The sequence below is a fragment of the Protopterus annectens genome, chromosome 3.part1 (genome assembly GCF_019279795.1).
Source record: "Protopterus annectens isolate FY-2018-M chromosome 3.part1, PAN1.0, whole genome shotgun sequence".
Taxonomy (NCBI): Eukaryota; Metazoa; Chordata; order Ceratodontiformes; family Protopteridae; genus Protopterus; species Protopterus annectens.
The window spans coordinates 1,846,923,467-1,846,935,870 of NC_056732.1; the positions used below are offsets into that span (position 1 = coordinate 1,846,923,467).

General features: G+C 34.4%; 1 protein-coding gene across 1 annotated transcript in view; it reads right to left on the minus strand.

The window, feature by feature from the left end:
- The window catches only part of LOC122797916 (zinc finger protein 501-like), a 180,697-nt gene that overhangs the window by 18,475 nt on the left and 149,818 nt on the right, over positions 1 to 12,404 (minus strand). The window contains exon 3 of the mRNA XM_044066435.1: positions 7,891 to 9,207. Within this exon, the coding sequence (XP_043922370.1) occupies positions 7,891 to 9,207 (1,317 nt within the window). The remainder of the gene's footprint in view (positions 1 to 7,890; positions 9,208 to 12,404) is intronic.

The following is a 12,404-nucleotide window of genomic DNA, read 5'->3' on the forward strand; positions in this document are numbered from 1 at the left end:
TTGCTGTTGTTTTCTCTAAATATTTTTCTGTTAAGGGTCATAAATTAGTATCTGAAATTTCCTTAATTCTTCACATTTTTTTTCAGATGGAATGATTTTCCCCCCCTTATGATTTAGTAGTGTATTTTCTATTGGAGAAGTTTAGGTTTATTGCATGTTAATAACAAAACATGATTTCTTCCATCAGAATGACATTGCTAGGATCAGGGTCTAATGCTGTGGTAAGATTTCTGATAAAAGAATTATGCACAGTTACATTAACAGCCTTAGGCTAGTGCCTATGTTACATATGGATATTTTAATCATGAAACAAATGCACACAACTTATATTTTTACTTTCATCTTTTCCATGACATAAACAATAACATACTTCAGTTTTGTGTTGGTAGAATTCAATAAAAAACAAGCTCCAGTATTTGAAGGCATGCACTAAGGTATGAACATTAATTCATTTCAAACTAACTTTATTTTCCTTTTGTGCACTCTTTCATCCTCCACACACAAACACACCTTCGTGGTTTCTAATACCATAACAGACATGGACTCATTCCTAAATCAGGGTATAATTAGAATTCATGAAATTAGTATTGTTTCAGTCTTTGGTGTCAAGCCAAGATGCTCTTCTCAGCACCTGCAACATGCTCAGAATTCCCTCCTTCTGTAATTCATACAGGATACACATATAGGTAGTATATTTATGTAGGATTTATTAGTATTTCCTCCTTCTGTAATCCATACAGGATACACATACAGGTAGTATATTTATGTAGGATTTATTAGTATTTCCTTCTGTAATTCATACAGGATACACATATAGGTAGCATATTTATGTAGGATTTATTAGTATTTCCTCCTTCTGTAATTCATACAGGATACACATATAGGTAGTATATTTATGTAGGATTTATTAGTATTTCCTCCTTCTGTAATTCATACAGGATACACATATAGGTAGCATATTTATGTAGGATTTATGGGTCCTGTTGCTCTTACTACTACACAAACCATCTGGTTATCTTTCTTCCACATTGTTCTTGCTTCGGCTTGCAAATATTGGTATTTTATTACTTCCTGTCTCTCTGTATGTCCATTTTCCATAATGCCATAGTTTCTGCTTATGTGCCTTGATATGTTATAACTTTAAAAAATTCAGTTCTTAACATACTAGTCACCGAGGATAGCAATTTTCAGAATCAGTGCCACTTCTGTCCTTTATACAATAACCTTGCCACATTAAGTCTTTTAGTATACAAATTTTCAGATATTAGTGTATCACAACTTGCAACAAGATGAGTGACTATTTCAGTTATGTACTGCAAAATCTTTGTCTGTATCGCCTACCCTTTATATGGATTTTTTGAAACACTGAGTATGTAGTCCACTAGGTTAGCCTGCCTGCCTTAACATTTCATCTTCTGGTTTGAATTTGCCTTGCCTGTGTGGTTGTTCCAGTAGTTTTCTGTATGTACATTCCACTACAAGTCTGGGCTTTCCATTTTTTTTCCTTTTTTCCTGATCACATGCTTTATAGTCTTCCTTTCTTTAGCTCTTTTTACTGTGACCTGATTTTTGTCCATTTCTCATTTGACGTCCATGCTTTTCCTAATTGCATTTACTAACTAGAGCAAATATGACATCTTAGACTTGTTGTCTTCATGGTATAAAAGTTTTGCTATGCTTGGCTCAGATGATTTTAATAAATTTATATGCAATCCTCAAACAACAATCTACACACGAGTTCAATTTTAAGGAGGCCATTGCCTCATCCAGGCCAAGGGATACATATATTCATGCCAAACAGTGGTTCTTGCATATCATTTGATGAGTATAAAGCAGTTTTCTTGTTTTCCTATCATACCTATCTAGTGCTTTTTCAGAGCCCAGTCAATCATACCAAAGCTGTAAGTTAGAACAAGTAGTACAAGTTGATTTAGAGCTTGAACCTTATTCCTAGATATCAAAGCAGCTTTCAGTATTAGTTTCAGTCTTCTAAAATATTTCTTACTGAGCTTTGTTCTCATCTGTTCATGGTGTATTGCTGCTCTTTTATCTATTCCTAGATAAATACTCCCTCTTGCGGAATGTTTTATACCCCATTCCTTCATGAGGTTTATATTTTCCAGATTATTCAAATTTCTTGCTATAAATGTTGCTTTAGAATATTCGTTGAGATGACATTACATTCTTATTACATCTTTAAAAATTTTAAGAACTTGTAGCTGAACTTTCAGATATTTATCAGATGAGCAATGCATTCTTAGACAAAGGCAGCTGACATGTCTTTTGATAAGAAGATTTTCTTGCAGTCAGGCTGAATCCATGACCTAAGCTAAGTAAATAGCTTAAGAGATTGACAGCAAGACAACAAAACAGTAATTGTTCCAAAAAAAAAACACAACTTGGAGTATTCCATGCTGGATTTTTACACCCTAGAGATACTTTCACCCATTTTCATGGTTTAACTGCAAAGTGGTTTGCCACTTTTTCATAGTAATTGCAACATAATTAAGAAATGTGTGGTGAGACTTGTACATTTGTGAGTCCTCTATAATCCATGAGTGAGGAATACCGTTAAATGCTTTTTTTTCGTAATCAATGCTATACTGACATTTCTTTTCTTTTTACAAGACTCTATTATGGCTTTGATTAGCTAAAGATGATCCTTAGTTCAGTATGGAATTCTTTTATTTCCCATCTGTTCTAATGTCATGATCTAATTTTGTCTAGAAGACTATACACTTGGCCTGCATCAATTCTTGCATATAGTTTATATGTTGTTACTGGAAGACAAGTTATTGAATAATAGTTTACAGGGTAATTGTTCACTTTTTAAGTATGAGACTGTTTTCCTCACGCTTATCCAGACTAGTGTCAGTCATTTCAAGGTGCGCCTATGGGTAGTTTTTTTTTTCAACATTAAATAATGGCTCATAGATTTTAATACTTTTAACCACACGTTGGGCACAGTGAGTGCACCCAGTGTTTTTCAGTTGGGACCCTTCCTTAACTTTACCTGAGTAACAGTAGTCATTCTAATTCACAACCTCTGTATTAGAATGTGTTACTTTTTTGCCCACTACTGATCCTCTGATGCCTTTTCCAAACACTTGCCTTTCTGAAGGACTTGTAACACATGGCACATTTATAAAATTTCTGGCATTTTGAATTTCTCCAAGTATTTGGGTTTCTAACACCATGACAGGAATGGACTACATTCCTAAGTCAAAGTACGATTAAAGTTCATGAAATTAGTATTGTTTCACTCCTTGATGTGAGCCAAAAGTGCTCTTTGCAGCACCCGCAATGTGCCCAGTAATGACTCCTTCTGCAATTCATACAGTGTTACATGAATTGGTAACGTATCTAAATACAATTGTAAATTCTTTTCTATAAGACCCATTGGCCCTACCACTATTGGAACTGTCTGGGTATCTTTCTTCCACATGACTCTTGTTTCTGCCTGCAGATCCAGGTATTTTATGACTTTGTGTTTCTCTATATGCAAGACACTGTAGTCATTGGGTGTGGTGATTTCAATGATCAATGCTACTTTTGTCTTCTTTTCTTGGACTACTATATCCGGATTTCTAGCATTTATCTTTTGAACTGTTGGTAGTGGGTGATCCCATGTGATATAAACTTCATTTTCTATGATTCTTTGTGGCTCATGTTTCCAGTGTTTTTCAGCTACTTCGATACCATAATGTTTGCACAATCTCAAGTGTAACAGTCACTCCACATTATTATGCCTTTCAGTATACAGTCCCTCTACCATTAATGTGTCACAACCAGCAACAAGGTGTGTGACTGTTTCCAATTTGGTTTTACAAAACCTACATATGTCTGTTTATCCCAAATGTTCAATGGACTTTGTAAACCAGCATATACATAGCCCACTATTTTGGGCTGCTGATATTAACATTCATTTCTTGGTTTGAATTCCCATCTCCTTAACAATTTCCTGGGTTTGTTCTTGATCAACATCAGGCTCTTCCAGAAGTTTTATATACTTGCAACTATATTTATGTTTTTTCCACATTTCTTGCCTTCTCATCTGGTCCTTCACCTTATATTCTTTCTTTTGTTTTTTGGCACATTCAGCTGCTGCCTGGTTTTATCCACTTCTGGTTTGATTTCCATTCCTGCTGATATCAATATGCTTCTGCTAAATTAAGCAGTGACGTCATCTTAGATTTATTCTCCTCATGTTTCAAAACTTTCACTACATTTGGATCTTGTGAAGTCAGTAAATATGTGTGGAGTCCCATGATTGCAGAGCTATACATGTAATCAGTTTCAAGGAGGCCACTCCCTCCTTCAGATTGGGGAATATATAATCTTGGTATACACTATATTTGGTAAGCATGAAGCATCCTTCTTGTTTTAATATCCAATCTATCCAACACTTTTTGGGGCCAGTCAGTCACTCCAAAACTATAAGTTAGGACAGGAAGAGCAAACTGATTTATAGTTTGGATCGTGTTCCTAGATGTCAATGCTTTTTTCAGGATTAATTTAAGTCTTCTTAAGTACTCCTTACTGAGCTTTATTCACATTTGTTTATGTTTTATTGCGGATTCTTCATCAATTCCCAAGTATTTATACACTCTCTCTTGCTCAAGTTCTTTTATATCACATTCGTGTCCCAAACTGATGTTTTCCTGGTGCTGCAGTTTTCCTGCTTTAAAGGTTGCGTTTGCACATTTATCAAGACCAAATGACATTCCAATATCATCTGAAAAAGCTTTGACAACCTGCAGCTGTGCTTTCAGTTCCTCATCTGATGAGCTATACAGTTTTAAATCATCGACAAAGAGAAGATGAGAAGTCATTAGACTTTGTTGTTTTTTAGGAGTCAAACTGGAGTCATGGCCTAAGCTGTTAAGTAAACATCTTAATCGATTAAGGGTAAGGCAGAATAGCAATGGTGACAAAGAGTCACCCTGGAATATCCCCCTTTGAATTTTTATCCCTGTGATAATAATCTGTTCTTTATCATGGCTTAATTGCAAAGTGGTTTGCCACTGTTTCAAGGTTACGGTAATGTAGTCAATCAGTGTAGGGTGCATCTTCTATATTTTTAAGTACTCTTTTATCCATGAATGTGGGATATTATCAAATGCTTTTTTGTAGTCAATCGATGCCATACTTAGATTCTTCCCCTTCTTACAGTTCTCCACTATAACTTTGTTTAACAACAAATGATCCTTTGTTTCATATAACTTTCTTTTATTGTCCATTTGTTCTACTGTCATAATTAAGTTTTCTTCTAAATGACTATAAACTCTGTCGGCATCAATTCCCATGTATAGTTTGTACGTCATTGGAAGACAAGTAATTCGTCAATAATTTTTAGGGTAGCTTGCAAGTTCACTCTTAAGTAAGAACATTTTTTTTTCCTGTTGTTAACCAGTGTGGTGTGTGTTCGGGGTGCCCATATAAATAGTTCTTACTCATGGCTAAATCCTCGTGCAAAGTCGTTAATACTTTAAGCCAAAAGTTAGGTACTGCATCTGGGCCTGGGGTTTGCTAGTTAAAGGCTTTTCCTAACTTTGTTTCAATCTCTCTGGCTGTTATTTCATCCCATTTCATATCCTTTACCTTTAAACGTCTTATTCTTTCTTTTACTTCTTCTATCCATTTAGCATCTTTGTTATGTTCCACAGGACCTTCATAGATACTTCTCCAAAATGTATCTACTTATTCTTATTTTGGCGGTCTTTCAATTCCTTTTACCTTATTTCCCAGTTCTCTATAAAACTTTTTTGGGTCATCAATAAATTGCTTACTTTGTGCTTTTCCCTTATATATATCTTTGTATCTTCTAAGTCTTTCTGCCTCTTTTGAAATTTTTAGTTTATTTGCGATAGTGCATGATAGATCCTGGTCTGTTCTAATACTGTGCATTGCTTTAATCACATCTATCTTTCTTAGTATATTTGTTAATCTATTCCCTCTTCTATAATCATCCAACAGTGACACTTCTTGTCTTAATTGCTTTATAGTTTTCTCTATTCAATACTTCCATGATGGCATTCAATTTCTCCCCTTTCTTTCCTTCACTACCCTGTGATCTTATGGTAGAACATTATCAGTTATTAATTTAGCAACACAGCAGTGTATCCTGTTTACTTCTGTTATATCACATGAATCTCTATGGATAGTCCTAATTACTGCATTTGTTTTATCAGACTTCCTACTTTTGGGGTTTTATTGACCTTCTGCAGTCTATTTCTCACTGATCTTAATATATCTATCTATGTCCATTAAATCAAGCAACTCTTCTCTTAGCTCATTTTCTTCTAAACTGAGGACACATCCCTTGTTTTCTTTTTCCTGTGGGCATTCTATAAAAAGTTCTATAGCATCTTCCTGTGGCACATTCTCTTCAATTTCATCCTGTGTCATCTGTTGCTCTGTCGTATGGGAACTCACTGGCCTATCACTCCTCAACATTCACTGCATCAGAGTTTCCACAGTTTCCTGTTCCTTTCCTTGCTGTCTAGCTTCAAGTGAGCATTTATAGTGGTTTCTTGTTGAATGCTCCAAAATATCTTGCTATGGCACAAGAGCAATTGCTTCCTGTTCCGCTGGTTTCCCCTTAATTTGGATATCCATTGCTCTATCCTGTTGTTATGCTGTCTGCATTTGATTTTCTACACTGAATCCTTTTCTTTGCAGCTGCTCCATTACCTCAATTTCTATTTCTTTGACTTCACCATTACTAATCTCTTTTTCTACCTTTCCTCTTAGTCGTATTATTTTTTGCATTGTAAAGTTTTCCATATGTGGATTCCTTTGCTTGTATTTCTCTTCAAATATCTTTGGTGCTGCTCTTTTTGTATTGATTAGTTTTGCTTTCTCCTTTGTATAAATATTACACCATATTAAATCTCTTTTCCTTTCTCATGTCCATATTTCTTCTTCACGTCTCATGATCTTGCGTTTCCTTATTCTGGGGACTCGCTCCATCATGCTGTGATATAGTCTGTGTTAGACCTTCTACATTAAACCCTTCACTTTGCAGGCACTCCATAACTTCAACTTCTACTTCTTTGACTTCTTTTTTACTAATCTTCTTTTCCATGTTACATCTTTGAGTTATTCATTTTTTATTGTGAAGTTTTTCATATCTGGATGCCTTTGCCTGTTATTTCTCTTCAAATATCTTTGAGACTGTCTTCTCTATGTTAGTTAACTTGGCTTTCTCCTTTGCATAAATATTGCACCATATCAAATCTCTCTTTCTTTTCCATGTCCATGTTTCTTCTTTATATTTTTCAAATATCTCTAGGTTTTGTTGTTTATATATTTTTGCACTTCCTCAGATGTTTGTTTTTCCAAACAGATCAAAAGTTTCTTGATCTATATACTGTTTTTTAAAAATCTGTTGTATTAATGAATGGAAATTTTTATTTGAAGCTTCTGATAGTTTTTCATTTTGTACATCTTGTGTCTGGAAATTCTGGGCTTTTTACACAATAGTAACAATACATAATTTCATTCTTATCCACAATAGTCCACTCTAACATCTTTATGGCTCTTCTTTGGCCAATCAATTTTTGTGATTTTTGTAGACTGCTACTTCATTCTACAATATGAGGGCCATCCTCCCCTTGGGCCTGGCCTGGCCCTATTGTAGGAATGTTTTCATATTTTGAGGATTCTACACTGTCATTTTTTCCAGTCCTGGCACCAGTGCACCTACCAGGATTGGGAACTTTTTTATCCTGGGTCCTGCGCACCCAGATATCTTTTTTTGTTTTTGACCTACTTCAGTCCATGCTATATAAATACAGTCTATATATCAGTGTCACCTTAGTGAGATTTTGTAAAAAAAACAGGGTCCACCTCACAAAGGTACTCACCAAGACTTGAGGATGAATTCAATTTCAGCACTACTACTCTCCTTTGCTTTCTGACTTTTCATCTCTCCATTAGGACCTGTATGTATATTCTGATGCCTATGCAGATTATTTTTATGCCTAAAACTCTTACCACATGTGGCACATTTGTAGTTTTTCTGTCCCATGTGGGTACACTGATGACTTAGCATCTGATCCCTCTGTGCAAAACTCTTGTCACACATGGCGCATTTATAGAGATTCTCTCTAGTGTGTATAAGTTGGTGTTTAACCATGCTACCCTTCTGTGTAAAAGTCTTGTCACATATGGTGCACTTATAGGGTTTCTGCCCAGTGTGTGTTTTCTGATGCCTATATATACTATTCCTGTTCTTAAAACTCTTACCACATGTTGCACATTTGTAGTTTTTCTGTCCAGTGTGGGTACTCTGATGACTTACCATCTGACTATTTGTTGCAAAACTCTTGTCACAAATGGTGCATTTATAGGGCTTCTCTCTAGTGTGTATACGTTGGTGTGTGACCATGCTACCCTTCTGTGTAAAACTCTTGTCACACATGGTACATTTGTAGGGCTTCTGACCTGTATGAATTATCATGTGTACTGTTATAGTCTTTCTACTTGTAAAACTCTTACCACATGTGGCACATATGTAGTTTTTCTGTCCTGTGTGGATACTCTGATGAGTTACCATCTGACTCTTCTGTGCAAAACTCTTGTCACACATGGTACATTTATACGGTTTCTGCACCATGTGTATATTCTGATGCCTATGCAGATTATTTTTATACCTAAAACTCTTACCACATGTGGCACATTTGTAGTTTTTCTGTCCCGTGTGGAGACTCTGATGAGTTACCATCTGATGCTTCCATGCAAAACTCTTGTCACACATGGTGCATTTGTAGGGCTTCTGACCAGTATGAATTAACATATGTACTGTTATAGTCTTTCTAGTTTTAAAACTCTTGCCACATGTGACACATTTGTAAAGCTTCTTTTTCTTGCATATCTGCTCATGTAATGCCATTGCATTATTTTGTCTTTTCCCACTGTGACTTAATTGATCAGTTAAATCATAAATATTGAATGCTACACTGTTGCTGTAATTAAGCTGACTACATGCCATTTCCATGGGAGTTTGTGGATGCATTTCTAGTTTGTTTTGTTTTATAAATCCATCACCACCTTCCTTGTAGTTATGTCTGGTTTCAGAATGCACTGCATTTTGCCTTATGATTGACATCTTATCTGAGAGACCTTTGCTAAATTCAACATCCGGGAGTTTCTCATAAGATGACTGAAGATTCTGTATCTCAGAGAAATCTGCATCCCTGTGGACTTAAGAGAAAAAAAAAACAGTGTGTAAGTACATGCTTTCTTACCATAAGGCTTACAGAGTAACTTTATTACTGTGTCCTCGCAAATGAATTTTTTGTAAATATCTAATTGTAGTAAACAAACAATGGATTGTTGTTACACAGAATTACAATGATGGATATCACAAAACTCTACACTCTCATTATACCTTACTGCTCCTTTGAAATACATTTAACAATGCCATGTGGGTGTTTGCTTTTCTTATTTCTGCAAATGACTTTCCAAGAGTTCATCTGGTGCACTTGCCATCTTACTGTTCATTATAAAATAAATTCTTCCTATTTTACACCAACTTCACTTAAGGGCAGCATGAGTGTTCTTGGACATAAAACCAACCCAGGAACCAGTGAGAAGGTAGTATAATTATAGTCACAATAAGAGAAAACAGTACGTTACATTTAAATTTCAAAAGTAATAAACTCCACTACTTTCCAATACAGTGGATTTAATCATTTAAAATCCTCTATAATGCTAGAGACAAAAAATGTTATGATGGTATAAATCTCCTGTTGCATTTGACATATTTAGGAGCTTGTAAGTAGTAGGTATTAAACAACTAGACTGCATGCCTTAATTTTGCTACAAATTGTAGTCTGCCTCTGATGGAATACTAAAGAATGCTTGTCCATACATTCACATGTTCATAGTTATATACTATGCTACTGACCACTAGGGCCTTTATAAGCCTAGCTGTGCAATCCATCATAGCTGTGTCCCTAAGTTCATAGGCTTTTATTATGCATGGGTATGTTAGGAAGTATACAAAGGTTACGTGAGTGATATTTTAGTTTGAGCATTACCTTCTGCCTCTGTCTATCAGAGACATGTTTAATATTTAAATATTTTTCAGGTTAATGATTTTATGCATAAACTATATTTTGTGGGATACACTAAAATTTTATATATGACAAATCTTTATTATCAACCAGAAACAAATTTAAAGAACAGAGCAAACACTTAACTATTTATTCAACAAAATTGATAAAACAAAAGATTCAAAAAGGAGAGAAAACATCTTTAGATTTGGTAAATACAAAATACTGAGAACTCCTAGAATGCAGAGGAAAGTATAGTAAATAAAAACTGAACCTTACCTGATATATTAATTCCTTAAAGTTAGATAAATTAGGTAATAGAATCAAGTTGCTAAATAGAACAAATACACTGAAGTGAATGTATTAAATGCCCTGAAAGAAATAGAAAAGTGACAGGTATAGAAGTATTGCAAGCATTTAGAGAAAGTATAGAAAACGTAACAAAATGAATACAATATAAAACACATAAACTTTGCCAGTAGACTAAAAAGCAAACAGCCGGTACCAGGCAAGAACTGCAAACATACAATATTGACACTTTTGTTCCTTTTTAATGGATACAGAACTTCACCAGAAAACAAAATCACTAGCAAACTAGTTTAAATAGTACAAAAGTCCCACCTCCATTCACGTAATAACTTAAGTCACACATTCATTCATAAAGACAGTAACTACATTTAATGGGACATTACAACAAAATCTGACAAAACGTAATATCTTATAACGTCACACATTCATTCATAAAGACAGTAACTACATTTAATGGGACATTACAACAAAATCTGACAAAACGTAATATCTTATAACATTTAAAAATTTAAATAAATCATTAAATCAAATTCAGCTTAAGAATACTCTTTTTATTAATCTTTCTGTTCAGCCCCAGAAAACGCTCTGACCTTAAAAATATCTGCCATTTAAATTATTTAGCTTCCAGGACCTTGTTGTAACTAAAAACAAAACTTTCAGTATTAATCTGATCCAAAACTCTAAAGTAAAATTTACGAAAATATTACATTCTAAACTATCCCTACCTAAAGCATTAGAGACATCTTTGTCATTAACTGCCTTCATATGTTCTCTAATCTAAAAATGTAGTTCTCTGACACTTTTTCCCACATGAAATTGTGAGCAAGTGTCACAGCTGGCCACATAAACAATACAGCAACTATGGCAGTTATATCTCTTTTTGGCTACATATGCATAATTAATATGCTCAAAATAAAAATAGCTTGTGTTACTAATAAACTACATTTTCTATAGTTGGTACATGAAAAACTATCAACTGTCATAGCCCCTAGCCTGTATTCTCTAATAAGGTCTTTTTCTAGTAATGACTTCAAATTCTGCATGTTTTTGACAACAAACTGTCTTAATTCTCAACGAATAACTTCTGTGCCTCCCCAGATTAAAAATAAATCATCTATGTACCTCCTATAACATTTAAAATACTTAAACAAGGAAATAGACTTAAGAAATGTCTCCTCCCACCAACACATGACCACACCAGTGAATGCAAGGGTCCCTTTAGCCCCCATTGCCACCCCAGTAAGTTGTTGGTAAATGTGATTACTGAATAGAAAAAATGTATTCCTAAGAACTATGTCCATTAAACTAGTTATAATATTGATGTTTATTCCATCCATGTTACATATTTTCTCAAAGTATAATCTAATAAATTCTAATCCCTCCCCTTGGTCAATACTGCTGTACAATGAATTAACATCAATAGTCCCTAAAAGAACTTTCTCACAAATGAATTAATATTCTTTCAACATGCTCAGAGGTTAAAAAATCGGAAAAGCTTTTGATTTTGTTGGGAAGATTAATCATAGTTTACCTTGGTTAAAATTCACTATTAGTGGTAATAGTACTGTAGTCAACCTTTTGGGTGTTACAGTTAAAATGAATGTTGAACTACAGACTTTTGAAAATAACATCTTTAGAAAGTATATGTTTACAAATAGTTATCTCTACTTCAGTGGTTATCACCCCAAGAAGATGAAACTGAAAATCTTTCAAGAGCAAGTAATAAGATTAAGCAGTCCTGTGACTAAAGACAAGTTTTTTTTTTAAGTGAATTTTTTGGTTGAACTTTTTCTGAATACAGTATCCTGAGAAGGTTCTTCTCGCTATTAAAGAAGAAGTTGTTAGTAAAAGAACTACTAATTTTCCACCTATTTTGGTTAAAGGCATTAACTTAAAAACTCAGAAAAATAAAGTCAAAATGGGAGAATTAGAGATAGATAAAAGGTATTCCTTCCCAGTACCCCTAACAATAGATTGGGTAGTTGGAAAATAATTATGGACAATCCTGTACTTAGTTGAATTATAGGGGAGAGC